The sequence below is a fragment of the Heloderma suspectum genome, chromosome 7 (assembly GCF_057233095.1).
Source record: "Heloderma suspectum isolate Gila_16-S chromosome 7, 16-S_ref, whole genome shotgun sequence".
In the NCBI taxonomy this organism is placed as follows: Eukaryota; Metazoa; Chordata; class Lepidosauria; order Squamata; family Helodermatidae; genus Heloderma; species Heloderma suspectum.
Window position 1 is genome coordinate 118,722,653 of NC_139464.1, and position 22,303 is coordinate 118,744,955.

The 22,303-nt window shown below is 42.5% G+C and overlaps 1 protein-coding gene across 3 annotated transcripts in view; it reads right to left on the minus strand.

The window, feature by feature from the left end:
* SCUBE1 (signal peptide, CUB domain and EGF like domain containing 1) overlaps positions 1 to 22,303 on the minus strand; it is a 301,150-nt gene that overhangs the window by 95,392 nt on the left and 183,455 nt on the right. For all 3 annotated transcript variants that reach the window (XM_084811851.1, XM_084811850.1, XM_084811852.1), the window contains one exon: positions 2,034 to 2,150. In XM_084811851.1, the coding sequence (XP_084667977.1) occupies positions 2,034 to 2,150 (117 nt within the window). The remainder of the gene's footprint in view (positions 1 to 2,033; positions 2,151 to 22,303) is intronic.

Below are 22,303 nucleotides of genomic sequence, written 5' to 3' on the forward strand. Positions count from 1 at the left end.
TCGCATCTTTGCGATGGCTGCTTTGGAGTGAATGCCCAAGAGCTGGGGCGGGGGGCAGTTTCAGGGGAGCACAAGGTCCAGGACCTACTTCACTCCAGCCACCATTTTGGAATGATGGGTAAGCATGTATCTCTCATGGGCACACGCCTTGGCAAGTGCGAACCCACTCGAGAGACTCGAGTCGGGCTGGAGAACTGCCAAACAGTTTGCATGGTAACGAAGGAGCAGACCACCCACTTTTTATCTAACGAGGAATGGACAGACACAAAAGAAAATACAAAACAGCCACTAAAACCCAAAGTGTCACACCCCCACCCTCACATACCGACGCAGCTGCACATTTAAATATAACAGTAAAAAAAAAAAGGCACAGTGGATTTTCCCGTTGGAGAAGTCTAAAGTAAATCACATGTGTGCCACTGCAGAAGCTAATTTGCAGCTGCAATGCTGCGCAGTTTACGACGGAGTGAAGGTTGAAAGCGGTGCTGTGTAGATGGCCCCCGCAGCCTGCATCACTTACTTAAATTACGCTTACTGAAAATTCAGATTAATTCGTTGGATCGCTCAGAGGACTGCAGCATCGGCCAATAGTTTGCATTGTCAACAAGCCATCATCAGCCAAAAACCACCAATACAGATTTCAGATCTCTCCAAGAAATGAGACACTATGATGTGTACATATAGGCAAATCAGCCCCTTGTCTCTTTAAGCAAGGAAAAATGTTGCTATATGTAGTAAATGAAAAAGATTCATTAGGGTGTTACCTTCTATTTAATAAAGCACAATATAAAGTCCCTATACAATGCTAGTCCTAAATTAGCAAATATCTAATATCTGATGTCCTGCCCTGCTTATAGGTCCTTCCTAAAGCATCACTCAAATTCGAAATCAATTACTGAACGAACCTTCCTACAGAAGATCACCTTGACCAAGGAAATTAAGGCTATGCTATGTACAAGACCATATAGAAGATCCAGAATTTGAATAAAACACTGAAGGAAAACACTATAGCCAAAGGATGCTATACTAACTATTTAACCATATAGATATTTCCCTTACTCATACACAATTCCAAGCCTAGACAATTGATTAAAGCTGCAATCGTACACACACTTACCTGGGATTAAGCCCCATTGAACACAATGGCCCTGTCCACACGTAATGATCACCCATGGGTTGTTTAGCCCATGTGTTGCTGGGGATGAGTGGGAGCAAGGAGGTGCGCTGCCTCTGGCAGGCTCCTCACTTCCACTTTCAGCAAACAATCAAGACACTCTGTGTTATTTAGAGATTAAACAACCCAAAATTAACATACAATTTGTACTTGGCTTAACCCTGAGTTGTTTAACCCCTAAATAACCCAGAGTGTCTGGGTTCAGATGTCATGCTCACAAGCTCTGACTTTGGGCCAGTCACAAACTCTCAGCCCAACCTACCTCACAGGGTTGTTCTTGTGAGGATAAAATGGAGAGGAGGAGGATTATGTACGCCGCTTTGGGTTCCTTAAGGAGGAAAAAAAGGCAGGATATAAATGTGATAAATAAAATAATAAACCTACAAACAGGGAGATCATAAGTTGTTTACTGAAAGTGGAAGTGAGGAATCTCCGCATCATTTGCCCTTCCCTTAGGTTGTTAATCAACATGTAAAAATAAAAACATGGAAAGATTTCTACTGGATAATGCACAATTATTTCACACACACTGAAATAATTATCCAAAAGACATAGAGTTGGATCCAAATTTAGTCAGACTTAAAGAAGACCCACTGAAATTAATGGAATGTCAGTATGGCTAAGTCTGGATCCAACCTACTTTAGAAGAAAATCAGAAACACTAAAAAAAAACCTGTAAGAAAAATAACAGCTAGCAGTGACAACTGTACAGTCAGAGAAGGAGTAGACTTCTGAGTTGTGGTTATGGCACTACGAAGAACCTTCACCTCTATGTGTCAATTATATTTCTGCACGTTTAACCTCTGGTAATGAAACTGCTAAAAGGAAATGATGCATTGCAAAGCAAACAGAAGCTGACCTTTGCATGTTTTCCCATCAGGCTGGAGGGTAAATCCAACTGGGCAACTGCAGCGTACTCCTGTTGCTGTATCCTTGCAAGTACGGTCACAGCCTCCATTATTGACAGCGCATGTTTCTGAGAAATGAAAGAGACAGGAAGAAAGCGGGGGGGGGGGAGAGAATATAACACAATACATTGTAGTCATCTCAGTGTTCTGCATAATGTTACCATGCCATGTAAGCAATCTATCCTTAAGCAAGCAACATCAATATACCTCATATGTTTATCACAAGGGCTTTAAGACTTTCTTAAACTTCAACCCCAAAGCACATACATCCAAATTCTATGCATACTGACTTGGAAATAAGTCTCATGGAATTCCATGGGGCTTACTCCCAATATCTGTGCATAGAATTGCAGTGTAGGGAAAGTCCCATTTAAATTAATATAATTTATTTCTAAGTAAACACATTAGGATTAGAGAAAAGCAACTGTGAGGGAGCATTCATTATTGTAATCAAGAGTGTATTGCTTTAGCCAATACCAGTGATTCCATATGCAGATTTTGAAAGACTAACAAGTTACCTTTTAAAGCAGGATCAACCAATTACACCCCAACCTACACATATCATATGGCAGTGAGATCCTGTGATTTCAGTGGAGCTTACTTCCAAGTAATATGTTTGAATGGCCTATTAGCCATTATCCAGTGATGGCTTTTTAATACCCGTTTTGGGGAAAAGATTGCTCTTGATAGACTGTTGCGTTTGAAAAAAAGCTTCAGAAAACCAAAACACAGTGCTGGACTTCAAAATTGAGAATTTCAAACCCTTTCGTTCACAGAAAGAGTTAATAGAAAATGAACTACATACATCACTTTGACAGGAATCTACATGCCCAATCTGTTCTTACTGAACTACAAGAAAAAGGCATCTGGGTTTTGTCCACTTAAAGCTTTTTACAAATTGAAAGGAGTTTGGAGTGGGTGGGGAGGGCATAATTGAGGTCACTGAACCCATTCCAAGCTGTGTCATTGAAATTTCCCAGTGCTTGTAGGATGTCAAATGGTGGTTGGGCAAACATAGGGAAAAGAAAGCTTGTAACACTTTTTGTAACTTTTACGATAATGGGAAGTGGTTATTAAGCACCACTTTATAAAAAGAAGAGTGCAACTTCATTACAAAAAATGCCACAACACATGTAAGTGCATAGTGTTTCTGAAGAAAATAATAAACAACAGCCAAAATGGATTGTCTTATTCATAATTCATAGACAGGAGAAGAAGCTGTGCTGATTTTTGCTTATTGGACTGAACCATGTTTTTATCCAACAGTTACTTCTCAGTCTGTAACAGGACATTATGGCTCAATATCTCCTCTTCTTCACTTCCCTATTAACATAAAAAATACCATCAACCGTGTCACATGATGTCACCGTGCTCCAAGTTCCCCTGTCCACATGAGCAGCAGCCAATGGAGTGGAGGCAGAAAAACTCAAGAGCACAATTATGTCCTGTTAACACATCTTGTATTTCTGAATGCTACAGGGAAAAAGGAGCAAAGGGATTGGGGCAGTTGTATTTGGCTGCAGCCCCATATCATCCATAATGTTTTGTTCTGGCCTAAGAGTAACCCAGTGGCCAGATGTGGGCAACAATTTTGAGACTCTGAAGAAGGTATATTTCCAAGTTTTTCACATGTGCTACTGATATTTAAATCTCTAAGGGGATTCATCGCAGTCCATCAAGGCTTTCTATAAAGTTACATTAACTGCTCACTCAGGTTTATAGAACCTCTTTGGAGGGCTTTCATTATCTGGTGGTTGTACTAGGGCTGAACTACACATAACACTCAAACACATAAAACTAGGGATGGGGGAGAATTTCTCCCTGAAACGTGCCGACGTGTTCGGCCCCCCGAAGTAGTTTCGGGGAGAAATTCTCCGCACCCCCCCCGGGATGGGACTTACCTTTCCCGAATGTCCCTCCCAGCAGCGGGTCCCGGCGGCGGTTCGTCAGGTCTTCACTAGATCTGCAAAGTCAGCCGTGATAGGCTACGTTAATCGTCACGTAGCCTATCACGGCTAGATCTGCAAAGTCAGCCGTGATAGGCTACGTTAATCGTCACGTAGCCTATCACGGCTAGATCTGCAAAGTCAGCCGTGATAGGCTACGTTAATCGTCACGTAGCCTATCACGGGTGACTTTAAAAAAAAAAAGCGCGTACGCAAATGGCGGCCCCCATAGGGAGCCGCCATTCGCGTTCCTTATTTGGTCGCTGTAGTCTACGTAAAGATTACGTAGACTACGGCGAAAATAAGGACAACGCTATTTGTGTTGCCCTTATTTTTGCCGTAGTCTACGTAAAGATTTACGTAGACTACAGCGACCAAATAAGGAACGCGAATGGCGGCTCCCTATGGGGGCCACCATTTGCGTATGCGCTTTTTTTTTTTTTTAAGTCACCCGTGATAGGCTACGTGACGATTAACGTAGCCTATCATGGCTGACTTTGCAGATCTAGCCGTGATAGGCTACGTGAATCGTCACGTAGCCTATCACGGGGGCGTTTTTTGTTTTTTGTTTTACTTTTTATTTCACGGCCAGGCGAGGCGAGGCGCCTCCTCCCCGGCCTGAATTTTGGCCGGGCGAGGCGGGAAGCCTCCCCCTCGGCCTGAATTTTGGCCGGGCGAGGAGGGAAGCCTCCCCCCCGCCTGAACTTCGGGGGGAGCAGCAAAGTGCCTCCCCCCCACCGCGAAGCAAGCTGCGAGACCAGGTAAGTGGCTTTCGTGCACCCCTACATAAAACTCCAAGAAACACTTGTTCTAAGGAAAAGCAGTTTCAGAAGAGACAATATGGAGCAAAAAAGTGCAGATGGGAAGATTTATTTATTTATTTAAAACATTTCTATCCTGCCCTATATGATTAAGATCTCAGGGCGGCATACAGATAAAATAAATTTAAACAGTATAAAACAATAAATAATTTAAACACTTAAAACAAGCTAAAACTAGGTATGTCAGAGAATTTTGCCACGAATCTCGGGGAGGCCAAATGCCAGCGCATTCGGCCCCCCGAAATCAGTGGCGAAACGGTCTGCCCCCCCTGCCCCCCCGGGACGGGACTTACCTTGGGCAAATCTCCCTGGCGGCGGCGGCTCCGGCAGCGGTTCGGTGGCGGTTCGGCGGTGGCAGCTGCGGCGGCCGGTCTTCCGACTGGCTGCCGCCGCCGCCATTTCCAGTAAAAAAACCCCAAAACCCCCCAAAACCTGATAGGCTACGTAAAGATTTACGTAGCCTATCACGGCTAGATTTTTTAAAAATAACATGATAGGCTACGTAAATGTTTACGTAGCCTATCACGGCTGAGTAAAAAACAAAACAAAAAACCGCGCGTACGCAAACGGCAGCGCCCATGGGCGCCGCCATTTGCGTACTCGCGGTTTTTTGTTTTTGTTTTTTACTCAGCCATGATAGGCTACGTAAACATTTACGTAGCCTATCACGGCTGACTGCAGGGACGCAAACAGCGGCGGCTACGGCCGCTGCCATTTGCAGACCCGGCTGGCCAGGATTCGCGGCAGGAGGGACGGGGAGCCTCCCCCCCGGCCAGAATTTCGGGGGGAGGGACGGAGCGCCTCCCCCCCACCGTGAATCAATTTCGTCATAAGGTAAGTGACTTTCGTACATCCCTAGCTAAAACGAGTTAAAATCTAAAACAATAAAACAGTTAAAACAACGTGCTAGGGAATGCATTTAGCCCTCAAAGACTTTTGTAAAAAGCCATGTGTTTAATAGGTGGATTAATGAGACCAATGTCTGAGCAAATAGGGCCTCCAAGGGAAGGGCATTCCACAACCGGGGTGCCACAGCAGAGAAGGCCCTCTCCCATGTCCCACCATAGTGTAAAGATTGAGTTTTTTTTCTTTTTCCTTCCCACCATGTCCCTTGCAATCCCCCCACCCCGCCCTGTATTCCAGGTAAGTGGTTGCCACCATAATTTTTTAATATAATTTTTAATATAGAATTGAAATGGTTATGACACCTACATGATATACACGCTACATATTTAACAAGTATTTGACAGGTAGCTGATCAAGCAAGATCAGCCACAATCCCTGAAGCATGTAGGAAGCTCCACCTGTGAAACTGGATTTGGGGCCAGGGTTTCCTGAACAGTAAGCCCTCATGCAAACTGCTTTTGAAATTAAATGAAGTTTAATAGCAGTTTCAGCTATCGCATGCATATGTGCTCTTTAAAGAGAGAGACGGAAAAAAACTCCCAAAATTCCACTGGAAAGGTGAGACATTTTGGCAAGACCTTTTGGGCTTCTCAGCACTTCTGTTCCTGGCCAAGTGCTATAATATGGAGAACTGCTTACAATTCACTCCATCGCTTTTGCTTACGACTCACATGGGCTTAAGATGGACAGCTTCTTAAAATATACAAAACTGAAACCCTCTGCAAAAGATGTCGTCATGAACTCTGTGGTTCTAAGTATTCTTCCATTGATATTAATGTAAGCTACTTCCATATAAATTCCCTGATTCAGCAGTTCCAGTGCACATGTAGGGACTCAAAAGTGTACAATATATAGAAATAGGATAAACACGTACAATATTCACTAATATTAACAGAGTATGGGACATCATTTGGGCATAGCTTTGTGTACATGCATCAGAGCATGCTGTGTTTCAGACATAGCTGGATATAGATGTCAACCTATTCCTTCCAGGGGTCCCCAACCTTTTTGGGAACATTTGGAATTTTGAGAAAGGGTGTGACTGCCACCACAAAATGGCTGCCATCGGCAGCATGCCCAAATACAAAGGGGCTGCCGTGGGGCCATGGCCAGTCACAAAATGGCAAGTCGGGTCTAGTAAATAAAAAATGGATCATCGTGCATTTGCATTATTTTTATGGAAAACCTCCTCAAAACCACCATCAAATTAAAGCATACATTGGTGTCTATAGACAACACAACAAAACCACCATAAAATCACAGAACATAACTGTAAACACAGAGGTAGCTGACCTATGAATTGCTGGTGGTTTGGGGTGGATCCCTTGTAAAATAATGAGGATCCATAAGAATTTGTGCTTTGGATCCATGTTTTTGTGTCATTGTGGTACTGGCACTGGATCTATGACTTTGCTGTGCAGTCCAAAGCCACCATTGCAAGCATGGATTTGGTGGTGGTGGTGGTTGTGCTGGTGGTGGATCCCACGTAAAACTCATGTGCAAATTCAAGAGGGTAATTTTAACTGCTGTAATTCTACTGGATCTGACTTTTACCCAGAACCCAAGGAAAAGCTATGTGGATGGGAGGCGCATTCTCTCTCTCTCCCCCCCCCTCCCACCTGTCTCTGTATGTGTTTTCTGTGTGTTTTTGCAAGGGACGGTGTGTGTGTGTTTGTATTCTGTGTGTAGGCTACATACAAGCTGTGCCTGACCCCCACAAAGTATGGCCAGAGGCAAAAGAGTACTGGGCTTCCGCACTTGTAATAGTTGTGTAGAAGAGGAAATTTCAGCAGGTATAGCTTGTCATGTTGAAATTCCTTCTTATATACAACTATGAAAAGTGAAGGAGGCCTGTCTTCTTGCATCTGACCACCCTGCCTCCACATTGCCCCGCTTTCTCTCCCCACACCTTCCTGGGTCTCTCTGCTCCTCCCTACCTCCCCCTTGATTGCTCTATTCTACCGACCCCTTGGTCACTGTTCCTCCCACTCCCTGGGTTGCTCTGCTTGCCTTCCTTCACATCCTCACCCACCCCAACCTCATTATCCAAACAGGCAGTGATGCATCTGTATGAGAACGACTTGTATGCATCTGTATGGGAGCCATTTTAGAATCTCCAAAATGCATTGCCCACTGCCGTCCCCTTGGGTGAGGACGTGCGTACAGGCATACGGTAGCAGCATGAAATATAGGCCTTATACCGTCCACCTATTGTAGATAAAATACAGTTAGATCAGTTCATTCAGTGTAAGAAAACAGATCATAGGAATGATCCAGCCAAAATGAAGCATTGTTTTAAGTCCCAAAAGTTTTAGTGGGAGGGAGATAAACATGTTCTTAAACAATGGGCCCCTAAAAGTGTTTAACTTTGATTGAATCACCCCCTGTATTTGCTCAATAGATATCTATTATTCTTCCAAAGAAATCCATTTTGATGGCTGATTCTAGAATTCTAATAAAAGAGGGATGTAAAAATCAGGTAATTAAAAAAAAAACTGTTTTTCCTAAAACAATATCTAGGGGGAACTAGCAATTTAAAATTACAGAATGGTTAGTAATGGCAAGCAGTTATGTTTAAAGAGAATGAAAAAGTACTCACAACATGACTTTGGCATATCCAACAGTAAATCATAGATTAATTGTGGCTAATGAAACGCCCTCAATGACAATTCAGCAATATCAGATGAACAAGCAGTGATATTACAGCTTGCTGGGTGACATTCAGTGAAAATGAAGAGATACCTATCATATATACTAACAGCGATCTCAGTCCTTCAGGTGCCATTGCTCCTGTAGCCAAAAGGCTTGGAGAAATCCCACGGTTTACAGAAATCTTTCTCTAAAGATCTTTTTAAAAATCCTAAGGGGACAACAAAACAAAACAGTCCAATGAGGACTGAGCATGCTGATGGGGAGTGGGGGAAGGCAGAAGACCGGGGAGGGGATGGAATGGTGTGTCTGAAATCCTGAATAAGAGCAGTCCACACTGCAACACTTTCTTGCAGGTCTGATGACAACGATGACTACTGCTACATCACCAACATTATTATGAATTATTATTATCTCAGTCTATGAGGAGCCAAATTTAAAGGTAGGTATTAAATTGCAGAACAACCTGGCTGTTCTTGGGGCTTCAAAGTTCACTACATTCTCCAAACTAGTGCCCTTTACATGTGTTGGATTACATCTCCTATCATCCCCAACCAGCATGGCCAACTTACTCATATGTGGTCTCTATGGGGATTGGAAAAGGCATCACTGATCTACTTTTAACTATATAGACCTTTAGTGTACAACATCCCCCCTTTTTTGGAAGGCAATGATAAACTTGTCTCCAAAAAAGGAGCCTTCATATCAGGTGCAGCTAAGAGTCATTGACACTTTTTCAGGGCAAATGTTATTAAGTATTTTAGGGTGCAATTCTGTGCATGTTTAGACAGGGAAAAGGCCTACAACTCCCAGCATGCCCCAGCCAGCAATGGGGAATGCTGGGAGTTGTCGTCCTTTTCTCTGTCTAAACATGCATAGGATTGCACCCTTAATGATATAATGACGAACATCTTGCTTACTATGTTTTTCAGTACAGCCGTTTTCTTTTTAACAACTATATTACAGATAGAAACTATTTCAAAGAAGGCAGCACTAGTTGAAATTTTTTTTTTTTTACTTTACAAAAAGTCTTAGGGCTGTGAGATAACTAATCTACCATCTGATTTCAATCTTGTAGAAGAAGCAAAATTGAAAGATATTCTAAAGCTTGCATGGCCTAAAAATGCTGAACATTCACTTATCTGGATCCATCTTCTGTGGTTTGATCCCACAATCTTGAGAATCTGAGCTGATTTTATGGTTTTGATTAGAAACCAAGGAAAAACATATCCTTCTGATTGCTTGCTTTGGCAGTTTGGACCCATATATGACCCAGTGATGGAACCAAACCACGAATGATCAAAGAAAACTGGGTAAAAGGTTCATACAGCAACAAAACTGCCAGGATTCCTTTCTTTTTTTTAATCATTCTTGAAGTCTGGCACCATCAATATTTGTGGGCAAATTACATGTCATGCTCAAGTAACACATTTTAACTTTAACAGAGACCCTATTTAATTTGGAAGAAAGTCCACATATATCATAGAATGCTGTCATTTTATAATGATCAGGGCATGAGCAAAGGTTTCAGGATACTAGAGTCGTGTCGTCCCCCCGCCCAGCCCCGTTAAATTCAAAAGGCAAACAGGAAAAGAGTTATAAGAGAGAAAGCCCTCTTATGCCTAGAAACCTCCCAGAACTCCCACATACTGCTACTTCTCTCCTTTTCCTTCAAATCCTTCCTCAGAAGTAACCTCCTCTGTGAGTCCCTAGTTCTTGCCTAACTAAAATGAAATTCATTCACGTTATTACTTTTTGTAATTTCCATCACACATTTCTAGCTCTCAGAGTTCTTGTGGCACCATGTTTCACTGCATTTGTGCACATTCTTCCACTTGGCAGTAAGCTCTTTTGAACTCAGTGGGACTTCTGAGTAGACATGTATGGATTGTTCTGTGAGTTAGGAGCGCCAGGCTCACAGCAGTGGCTGCTGGCTGTAGTTTTACGTTGTTGTTTCCTTAAAATGAGGAAATGCCACACAATGGCCTGTGTCTTAATGTGCCTTGAGATCATAATGATATAGGGCAGGATAGAAATGTTTTTTAAAAATAAATAAATGACCAAGCAATAAGTTGAAATCACAGTAAGTGTGTATGGTTTTGCTGAAAAAGGAACAAGACAATTTAATCTAAAACCAATGCGATCAACTCTATAAGTTACATTTGCAACTTATAAGTTATCCAGTCAGCCAGGATCAGACTAGGTTTTGTGTGACTGCTGGAATTCTGAGACTTGATTTCTTTTTTATCCAAGATAAATTTTTCTGCATAGTTATCCAGTTCATACGTCACAACTAACTATGGGTTAAACAACCAATAGCCATGGCTACTCCAGAGAAAGTGAGCCCACTGCCTCCCACACACGCATTGCTTCCGCTTTACACCGAGCAGCTTTGTTTTAAGCAACAGATTGTTTACAGTAAAGCATGGGCAATTGTTTGGTTAAAACTCTGGATTGTTTAAACCCAGAGGGTTAGGTTCGCACATCATGACAATAACCCAGGAATGGGGTGTTCCTGGTTGCTTACAAAGCTGGATGTAAAGTGGAAACAATGGGCATGAGGGAGGCATTGCTCCCTCCCACTGTACACTGGTATTGCTGTTATGTGCAAACCAGGTCTGTGTATGTGTGTTTAATGTGGTGCTTTTTGTTTTTGCTATTTTATATAATATTTTTAAATGTTCAAAATTGTTAAAAAAATATGAACAAATTCTGGAAGAGTGCTGGTTGCTTACACCCAGGAAATATTTAAAGAATGCATGTATTGTTAGCATTCAGTTTTACCCAGTCCTATGCATGTTTACTCAGATGTTAATCCTCCTTAATGAGGCTTTCTCCCCATAGTATTAAACACCTTGGTGGCATTATCAAGAGTTTATTGGTGGTGTATTCTCCTAAACAAGCAGTTTAATGCTATTCTGCAAAATGTGTATCAGAATTAATTTAGCCTCAAGAAAAAAAGGCAAGACATAATAAAACACTTTTGTATACACATAAGCCACATCCTGGAAGAGACTGGACTATAGGAACTGATCTACATTGCGCCCGCCATTGCAATGAATTCAGTGTCCTGTCAGGTTAAACGCTCTCACATTAAAACGTGATTATTCACACTCACCCATTTTCCCCGTTGCAGTGCTTCATCGAATGCGCAAGCTCGGTTCACACTCAAGTGCTGTGCTGTTTTACTGCTGTTTTCCTACGCGTGCTTGTCTGATCTCGGATGCTAAGCAGGGTCAGCCCTGGTCAGTAGTTGGATGGGCTGCCGCCTGGGAATCAGGCTTCCTGCACTGAGCAGGGGGTTGTTCTATCCCTTCAAATGAGACTAAGTTTTACCCCCTCCTATCCCCTGCTCTTGTTTTTTGTAATTAGGGCGTTATCCTCGCAGAATCAGGGCTTCAAAACTTCGAATCTTCGAAGATCATGCCTGAATTAGGAAAAAAAATCGCAGAGAAGCCCTGATTCTGCAAGGATAATGCCTTTATTAGTTTTTTAAAAAAAAAAACAGGAGCAGGGGATAGGAGGGGGTAAAACGTAATCTCATTTGCAGGGATAGAATAACCCCCTGCTCAGTGCAGGAAGCCTGATTCCCAGGCGGTTGCCCATCCAACTACTGACCGGGACCAACCCCGCTTAGCTTCCGAGATCAGACAAGTGTGCACACATCCAGCCCTTTGCTTGTTGCTGAGGAAACGGGGGCTGCTGAGGAAGCTATGCAAATCAGTAGCTGGAAGAAGACATGGGGCTGTTGAGAGCTCTGATTGGACAGGAGGGAAATACAAACACCGCCGTATATGGACAGGTGGGGGAGGGGACTATGACCAGATACGGTAGTGAAGGCAGAAAATCAGAGCACATTAAGGGGAAATACCGGGATATTAGGGTATTGAAAGCGGGAGCACGGAAGTGGGAAATTCCGGTTCCAATTCGAGACGGGTACTGCGTAGTGTGAAAAGGCAGGCGGTGAAACCTCATTGGAAGCGATAAAAAGGCAGTAAGTGTAGACCCAGCCTAGAAGAGGAGTGGGGCAATATTTCACGGTTGGACTTTTTCCTGTCATTGAAACATACTGACAAGAGAACCTTCAGCTGTGGAACTTCTGTTTTCCTCAGAGTATGTAAAGGGAAGAAGCTTCCTGATAATTCTGGAATATAGTCATATGGCTCCTGACAATCATAAATTTGAGGGATTTGACAGTTCACAACAAAACCATCACGAAATAAATGAACTTGAGGACACTAGACAGAATGCTCTTACACCCAATTAATACTTAAAATATGGGTATTGCTATAACTGTCAGAAATAGGGATGGCGGAGAATTCCGCCACGGATTCCAGTGAGGCCGGATCCGTGGCGGAATGGCCTCCTGCCCCCCCTCCCCCCCGTGGAATCCCCCCGGGTCAGCACTTACCTGGGGCGGATTTGCCGGCAGCTCCGGCAGCAGCTATTCTCCTGGCCAGCCGCAGCAGGGCTGCTGCCGCCGCCATTGCCGTCCTTGGACCATGATAGGCTACATAAGAATGTACGTAGCCTCTCACAGCTAACCTCAAAAAAACCACAAAACGCAGCGTACACAAATGGCAGCGGCTACGGTGGCCACCATTTGCGTTCCCTATTTTTCACCGATTTATCTTACGTAAATATTTTGTACGTAGTGTACACTATTTGCGTTCCTTTATTTTTCGCTGTTTTTCGCTGGCGAAAAATAGGGAACACAAATGGCGGCCGCAAATGGCGTATGCTGCGTTTTTTTGTGTGTTTTTTTAGGTTAGCCGTGATAGGCTACGTACATTCTTACATAGCCTATCACGGTTGTCTGGCTGGACGCAAATGGTGACCGCTATGGCGGCTGTCATTTGCGTCCGCACCAGGCTGTCTGCGGCTGGAAATCTGGCTGCGGACAGCCCTGGCTGGCTGCTCTGCGGCCTGGCCGCAGAGCGAAGCTAGCCATTGAGGATTCCGGGGGGAGGACCGGATCGCCTCCCCCCCCCGTCGAGGAATCCACAGGGAGGGACAGAGCAAAGGTAAGTGAGTTTTGTACATCCCTAGTCAGAAACTATGTTCTTGTATAGGCTTCTAACTGATGATGAACAATAGCAGTTTCCTTAATGGGTATGGATGGCCCACGAGGCTAGTCTTTTTCTTTTTTAAAGCTACTGTGCAATTCATCTCATGCCACACCTACTTGCAGGGAGGGAGCTGAACAGAACAGTTTTTGTAGTTTGAATTTGAGCAGGGTTCTCTTATGGAACAGGAGCTGGTTAAAGAACAGAAAATAGAGAATGGGGTGGGCGGGAGTGGACACAAAGAAGGGATGTAAAGAGTGAGATTCCCCAAGGATTTTTATGGGGCCAGTGTTCTTTTAAAAAAAAAAATAATGTATGATCTGGGGTACGGGGTGAGCAGTGAGGTGGCCAGGTTTGCTGATGACAGCCCATTATTCAGGGGCATAAAAGCAAAAAGGAACTGTGAAGAGCTCCAAAGGATCTCTCCAAACTTGTTGAATGGGCATTAAAACGGCAAATATAGTTCAATGTAAGTGTAAAGTGATACACGTTTGGACAAAAAAAAATTGTAACGTATACACTGATGGGGTCAGACCTGGCAGTGACTGACCAGGAAAGAGATCTTAGGGTCAGAATGAATAGCTTGCTAAAAATGTGGAAAATGTTAAAAATGTTGATCCAGTGTGTAGCAGCTGTGAAAAAAGTGGAATTCCTTGTTAGGGATCATAAGGAAAGGGATCATAAGAAATATTATAGTTTTGCTTGCCACACATCAAAAAGGGTATCGTAGATGTGGAACAGTGCAGAAATAGGACAACTAAAACGATCAAAGGGTTTGGAGCAACTCCCCTACATGGAATGGTTACAATGTTTGAGGCTTTTTCATTCAGAAAAAATGTGAGTCAAGGGGGATATGACAGAGATTTATAAAATAATACACAGGTTACATGAATTAATGGAGGAGGCTATCAATGGCTTCAAGTAGAAATTAGGCAGTTTGTTGGTAGAGTCAACTATGATTGTAATATGTGTACTGAGCTTAGATAGTTATCTAATGAACTTTAGTATTTTCGTTATTTAACTGAGGTTGATTATGAGCACCTGTGCAGTCTGCATGACTAAGGGCGCAATCCTATGTGGATAGTTGGCTGCCTCCGAACTTGGAAGCGACTGACTATCCAATGCAGGGTGATCAGAGCATGGAGGGGATCTTCTCCTCTGCGCTCCAGCCACTCTGCATTTGCAGCTAGAGGGCCAATTTCGGATGTCTAGCCAGGGCGCTTTGGAGCGGGGAGTGGGGAGGCTGGATGGCAGATAGGAAGTGTTGTAACAGTGCTTCTGCCCTCCCCTCCCCGCCTCGCCCCGAGGAACGCCCCCCTTTCGGCCGCTCGGCGCTGCTCTCATGGGCACGGAGCAGGGAGCAAACCGCACTGCATACAAGGCGGTGGGGGAGGGTAGTTGGTTTTCTGGGAACTGACCTCGGAGCACTGGCTCTGAGCTTGGTTCCCAGGAAACAGAAAATCCTATGGCCATCCAGCCGCTGTCTAGCGGCCATAGGATTGCGCCCTAAAGCATCTAACCTCCGTGATTTCTGCACATGTCGTGATACTGGTTGGTTTAACCCTTTACTTTCTGAAGGAAATGTACATGTCCAATTCGGAATGTTCATGCTTGTGGAATGATGTCACTTAACCCTTTAGGTACTGCTTTCCAAACCAATCAGTGTAAAAGTCTGATTTTGAAATCCTTCAACAAACCAATCATGTTTGAAGAAACAGCCATGGAGGTTAGTGTCTACCCCTTCTTTTTCATTTGTGGCTTTGTTTCTTTTATTCATTCATTCATTCATTTATATTTATATTTATATCCCGCCCTTTTTCCTGTAAGGAACCCAAGGCGACGTGCAAGATCCTCCTCTCCATTTAATCCCCCCAACAACCCTGTGAGATAGGTTAGGCTGAGAGTCTGTGACTGGCCCAAAGAAACCCAGCGAGCTTCCATGGCTGAGTGGGCACTAGAACCCAGATCTCCTGGCTCCCAGTCCAACACTCTAACCACTACACCACACTATATGCATCTAATCAACCAAGGTCATTTCTCTCTAGTATCAGACAGATACGTTTTTTGTGTTTGGTAAGTAAAGTTTACTCTTAACCTGATGGGAACTGGAAAGGGAGGGGTACTGGATCCGAGGAGGAGGAGAGGTTGGGAGGGGAGCAGTGCAGCCCAGGGCAGCTGGTGAGCAAGGAGGAGATCTGGGCTTTGGCAGACTGAAGTGCCTTTTCCACAGCTCCTACCTGTGCCATTTGCACCACAGCCACTCACACCAGCTCCAGATCGACTACAGAGTAAAGAGAAGGGAAATGAAAGCAACCAGATAGCAGAATATAATGCAGTGATGCATGATGCCATACTACAGTTTCAAAGCTGCACTTTGTTGATGCGCGTGTACAACAATTCATATATGAACAACAAGATCTCAGCACAATGGGGGATGTTAGTCTGAGACTGGATGGAGGAATTAATGTCTTGACAAGCAAATTACTGTTTCGGTTGGGGTAGGGATGTCAGAGAATTCTGCCACAGATCTCGGTGAGGCCAAATGCCAGTGCATTCGGCCCCCCGAATTCCGTGGTGGAACAAAGCCCCCCGCCCCGCCACCCCGTGAAAGGCACGTGAAACGGGACACCTACCTGCTGCCGTTCACGCTGCTTTGCGAATGGTGGCCACGGCTGCCATTCGCTTCTTCACTATAGCCGTGATGGGCTACATAAATACTTACGTAGCCTATCATGGCTAACGCAGGGACGCCATTTGCGTCCCTGCGGATGCCGTGATAGGCTGCGTAAGTATTTACGTAGCCTATCAAGGCAAAAAAAAAGGGAACGCAAATGGTGGTGGCTACGGCAGCCGCCATTTGCATTCCCTTTTTTTTTGACTGTGATAGCCTATGTAAATATTTACGTAGGCTATTACGGCAAAAGAGAGGGGCGCAAATGACGTAGTGGCCGCCATTTGCGCCCATCTCTGTTGCCGTAATAGGCTACGTAAATATTTACATAGCCTATCACAGCCAAAAAAAAAGGGAACGTAAATGGCGGCCGCTGTAGCCACCGCCATTTGTGTTCGCTGTTTTGTTTTTTGCCGTGATAGGCTACGTAAATATTTATGTAGCCTATCACGGCAATACAGGGATGCAAATGGCGGCGGCTCTGGCCGCCGCCATTTGCGTCCCTGCAGGCTGCCCAGCAGCCAGATGTCCGGCTGTATTCCAGCCCCGCGGAGAGAATTTCGGGGGGAGGGATGGAGCGCCTCCCCCCCACCGCCAATGTCACCCTTCGAAAAGGTAAGTGACTTTCGTACATCCCTATGTTGGGGTATATTCACCCTTCACTAGTCATAATGGCTATATGCTACCTCCACAAGCATGGCTGGGAAACAATGGAGGAGTTCTATTGACCTCATGTCCTGCTTTTGGGTTTCCCATGGGCATTTCATTAGCCACTATGTTAAACAGGATACTGGACTTGATGGGCGTTTGGTTTGATCCAGCAGGGCTATTCTTATGTTCTTAATACACAAACGGTAGAAAATGTCGGGCTTCTAAAGTGTTTTGTAATTCTGTATGTTATAACACAGAGTGCTTCAGCTATTGGGTGGTATAGAAATGTAATAAATAAATACTTTGTTTTCCAAATCCCTTGTGGATTTGAAAAGGCTTTAAAACATGTTTGTTGATTACTGTACATTAAATAACCTTGAACTGAAATTGATGGCCCACCAAAATCAAGACATCCAAAGTGCATCAATAAATATGTTTACGCTCTGAAAACAGAATAATCAGATATAAAGTCAACGGAAGATTTTGCAGGAACTTTTATTTTATTTTTTAAAGGTCTGGTGTGAGGGAAGTATTACTGCAAGTGGAGAAGTATTCTGTGTAATTCCGCTATTTCCATGTAATTCCATGATTCTATATATGATACAGAGATGAGGCTGCCATTTGAAGGGGTGCAGATCATCATGGGGAGGAGGGAAGGAAAGGGGGCTTCTTAATCCCTTTCCATCTGTTTTCCTGTTGAAAGCAGCCCCCACCACGCTGCTTTTACTTTTAGTCTCCCCTTCAAATTGCAGTCTCAGTAGCTGTATTTTATAAATACATGGGTTCAAAACAGATGACTCACCAAGTGGTAAGAATTTCTACCACAATTTTGATTTATTATCTGTATTATTAATAATATGCTGTAGTTCTTTTTGTGTCTTCATTCTAATATGTGGTAAAGGTGGGGGCCTTACCAAATAGTAAGCTGGTCACTTGATAAATTGGTTATCTGTATTAGGAATCTGTGGCATAGGACACTGCGTGAGAAAGTCTCACAGCTTTCTCACAGCTAGACCTGTCTTTTAAGGAATAGCTCATGTTCCCCTCTTTCTCTCCAAGGCTTTCAGATATTAAGTTTTAAGATTTAAGATTTCTATCCCAAGTGTTGTTCATATATTTTGAAAGGTTTAAATATTTACAATTTTGTATCTCTTTAAATATTCTTTTACATTTTGGTGCGTTTTGCATAGAAAGACCTTTTAATATAGAAATAAATCTCCTACTCACTTTATTTGCAGGCTGCTAATTGCCGGAAAACACTGGGCAGACACTGAAAAGAACAGGAAAGAAAAGTCTATGGGTAGAGGCTTGCTGCAGCCCATCATAGTATTAAATTTAATGCCACGATAGCCAGATTATTGAAGTATTTTGAGATTTGTTTTCTTTTTAAAGCAAGAAATTGTAATAATATTCCCAAAGTTATGGTTCTGGGTGATTTGTGTCATGAAGGGTATTTTAAGGTGTGAAATTACATACAATAGCGGGCTTCACAGGTTTAAAAGCAATTCAATCTTCTTTTTAAAGAGACAGACACTTTTCCTACGAGAAAGAACAATTCCAAAGAGAAGGAAAGTATCTTTTATTGATGTCTTTGAAATGATGCTATTATCAGTATGAATAAACAGTATGAATAAACAGTATGAATAAAGAATGTGAGCACACAGGAACTATCTACTTCCCTAAACAAAGAACCAGGAAGTGGTGCCAAAAAACTGCAGCAGTTCATGATGGACTTGATCACTAGGAGTGGAGCGATAGCTACCACAGAATACTACAGATCCAGTCATGGTCATGTCTACTGCAGCACTTTAACACACATTTAAGAAACGGGCAAGCCTCCACATTTCCCACTTGGTAAGTTTACCAACTTATTCTGTATTCCCCCTAAAAAGAATTACAGACTTGTATGGGAATATATCAAAAAAAGCACTTAAGCCCTCTCTTAATCTCTTTCTTAGCTTCATGCATTTTTTTAGGCAGTGATGTTTCCACCTGGGACCATCGTAAGGTTTAAAGACATGGCATTAGATGGAAGCTAAGTAAATTTGGCATAGGCTCAAAGATAGATAATTGATAAGAATTGAAACCACAGTGATTTTGGTACTTCCAACTTTGTAGCTACTTTATAAAGAATATTATTTGGGGGAAATTGCGGGTAAAATTTTCTGGGTTTGGAGATCAAATTTTACTTAATAGAATTTATTTTTAATTTTTGTGAACCGCCCAGAGAGCTTCGGCTATTGGGTGGTATAGAAATGAAATAAATAAATAAATAAATAAATTATTTTTGAGTAGATACACATAGGATTGTGCAATAAATCAACAAAAGGACTATTACGTTATTGTTTTCTGACACTATTCGATAAAGTAAAAAGTCATTTAAGTTTAGGTAGGAAAAATATTACAGATTACAGATATTATTTCAGAAAACATGGAATTGGTATATACTAGAAGCCCAACTATGTCACTATTTCTAACTATTAAAGATAATAATCACAAGCTGTTATATAGTTGGTAACTGCCTTCTGTAGTACACAATTTATAAGAAAAGATGGGTTAAACGCTGACGATCTTCACATCTTACTGTTGACCTGTTTCACAAATGGTAGATGTGTCCAAAGATTTTATCCTTTTGGAAGAATGGTGGTTCTATGTGCCAATGAATTGATGATTGGATATTCTGTACCACTGAATCCATTATTTGCATTATTGGGTGTTTGGGACAGTAGGATTTGTTCTAATCATTGTGAAATACTTCAGAATTACTTGTTTGCCACTAAAATTTTGGTTATATAGTAAATGGTGCTGTGAGAAACCTCCTACAATGAAGCACCAGTAAGCCAAATCTTGAAGATTTTTCAAAATGCTTAACAGAGCAATCCTATGGACCATAGCATTATGGCAGATTCCAACTGCTAAGGCCATAGACACTGCTACAATCTCGGGAGTGGGAATCTGACATCAGGCCATTCCCTCCCCGCCATCCCTTCAACAGCAACCTTGGAAGACCTCAGACAGGTCAAAAAGGGTGCGGGGTGGTAGGAAAGGAGAGGTGAGGCCATGATCCACAACATTCTTTGGCTCTCCATTGCCATCCCCGCCCAACCCAGTAAGTCTGCTAGACAGGCTCAGAGACCCATCTAGCCAAAATTTCAAAGGAGGAATGGGAGACACATCAGCTCCATTCTCCTCTCACTAGCAGGGCATAGGTTAGATAGAGGGCTCAAATCTGTACATTTACTGAATATATTCATATAACAAATGGCAAGAAGGCAACAGAGATTTAAAAGAGCATGGGCAGGATGAATAATTGTAATGTATATATTAATTTGTTTAGATATTTTGCATTAATTTAGAGAATGCATGCCCATTTTAGTTTTGTTTGTGTATATTTCTGTATTTGTATTCTGTAGTTGTGTGTATCTATATAATAATGGAACTACATACAGCATGAAGTTCCACCCTGAGATGGCCTTTCCACAAAGTAATGTGAAGCAGTATTTTAAAGAAGCAAGTTCCACAGAGAGCACTGTTTTTTAGCCTCTATCACTATGTCATGATCAAGACTCCTGATCATGAGTAGAGAACCTCTGAGCATACAAGCATAGGCATGTAGACCTGTTCTCACCTGCCTCTGAATGGACAGAGCTCAGGGCTGAGGACAGTGGATGGGATCTCTCTCCCCTTCCATGCATTCACTTTATGCGTGGAGAAAAGGTGAGGGCTAGGGTTATTGTGAGAGTAAAATATTGGGGGGGGGGCTAAGTATGCCTTGGAAGAAAAGTTTATAATAATAATAATAATTTAAAGCAATTAGAACCAGCCCAAAGTAGGGGTGTCACCTGAGGCAGAGTTCCCTGCGGTCACATGGACAGCTAAGACAGGCAGAAGCTTCTCTCTGAACCCCTTTAAATGTCAGTTTATATCTTATTTTATTGTCATGGTTGCCACTGTGTGTGGGTGATTCTCACACTGCTCCAGTACCTATGTCATGGGGTGACCATGTGGGAAGGGTTATGATATGGATACTATTAATTATGCAAACACCTCTTTGGTTAGTTATTTGTGTCTCCTATCCTGGCCTCACAGATAGCAGGCCTATGTTCTTTGAGAAGTAACTTAATAGTGTTTAAGAAAGATGGTTCACCCAAATTTTATAAGTAGCACTCTTTTAAAAACTGCCATTCCAGACAGCTCAAAACTTTAAAGTCATTCAAGATCAGAACTGACAGGAAGGTTAAACTTTTTTCCCCCTTTCTTTACTATGAAGGATTCCACTCAATACACTTTTAACGTTAACTCCAGTCTCCTAAATATAAATATCTTACTTGTTCATGTACAAACCTTCACATACACATTAATATGAAAAAGTAGCATACTCTGGATATATTTCAGAGATCCTGAAAAGACTTCCAGTGTCCACATCTCAAATATTTGGGACAGCAAGCTTGTATAATGCCTTGAATGCTTGGTAAATTTTGGCTGCAAGCCATTCTCACACTACTGCCCCAGATTCTTTTCTTTTAATTGTAGCTTTCTCTTTTTTCATAGCAGTAAGTTATGAAAACATTTAAAGCTTTAGTTTGCATTAATTAATTAATTCATTCATTCATTCATTCATCACATTTCTGAAGGACAAATGTTCAGTGAAAGAGCCAGGTTGCAGTTACAAATATCTAGAAGAAACTCCCTACCTCCCTACCATTGCCTCCTTGTAATCCCTCACCATTGAATAAATTGAAATTCTTGCTTCAAGCACTTAACATTTTGAAGTAAATACCTTGCTGTACACTCTAGCTTCTGAAGATGACACATTTTGCACATTCCTACCCATCCAACTTGTTGCCAGCTTCTTAACTACTACTTGGACTTTAGAAACCTTGCATCATGAATAGACACAAATATTTTGTTATCTGCATGACTTGCTAGCAATTACTAAAGTTTATTGAAACATCTGTGTATAAACAATCCATGGATTCTATCACTTTTATACCAGGTTCATTTTTATTTTTTTTCTGAGGACACGTTTCTGCTAATTAAATGTAAGTAGATGGCAAGATGAAAGTCGTATCAAAACCTGCCAAAATTGGTATTGCCACTACTGTCCATGATTTAGGAAATCTACATATTATGCAGAATGAGGTGCTTGAATTCTGGACCATACTACTTCAGAATGCAGGTGGGGGTCTATCCGTTTAGACAATCCCTACTCTAAAAACTTCCTATGTGTACCAAAAAATGAAACGAAAGATATGATAGTGCTCTTCAAGTATTTGAAAGGTTGTCACAGAGAGGAAGGCCAGGATCTCTTCTCGATCATCCCAGAGTGCAGGACATGGAATAATGGGCTCAAGTTACAGGAAGCCAGATTCCAGCTAAACATCAGGAGAAACTTCCTGACTGTTAGAGCAATACGACAATGGAACCAATGACCTAGGGAGGTGGTGGGCTCTCCCACACTGGAGGCATTCAAGATGAGGGTGGACAGCCATCTGTCGGGGATGCTCTGAC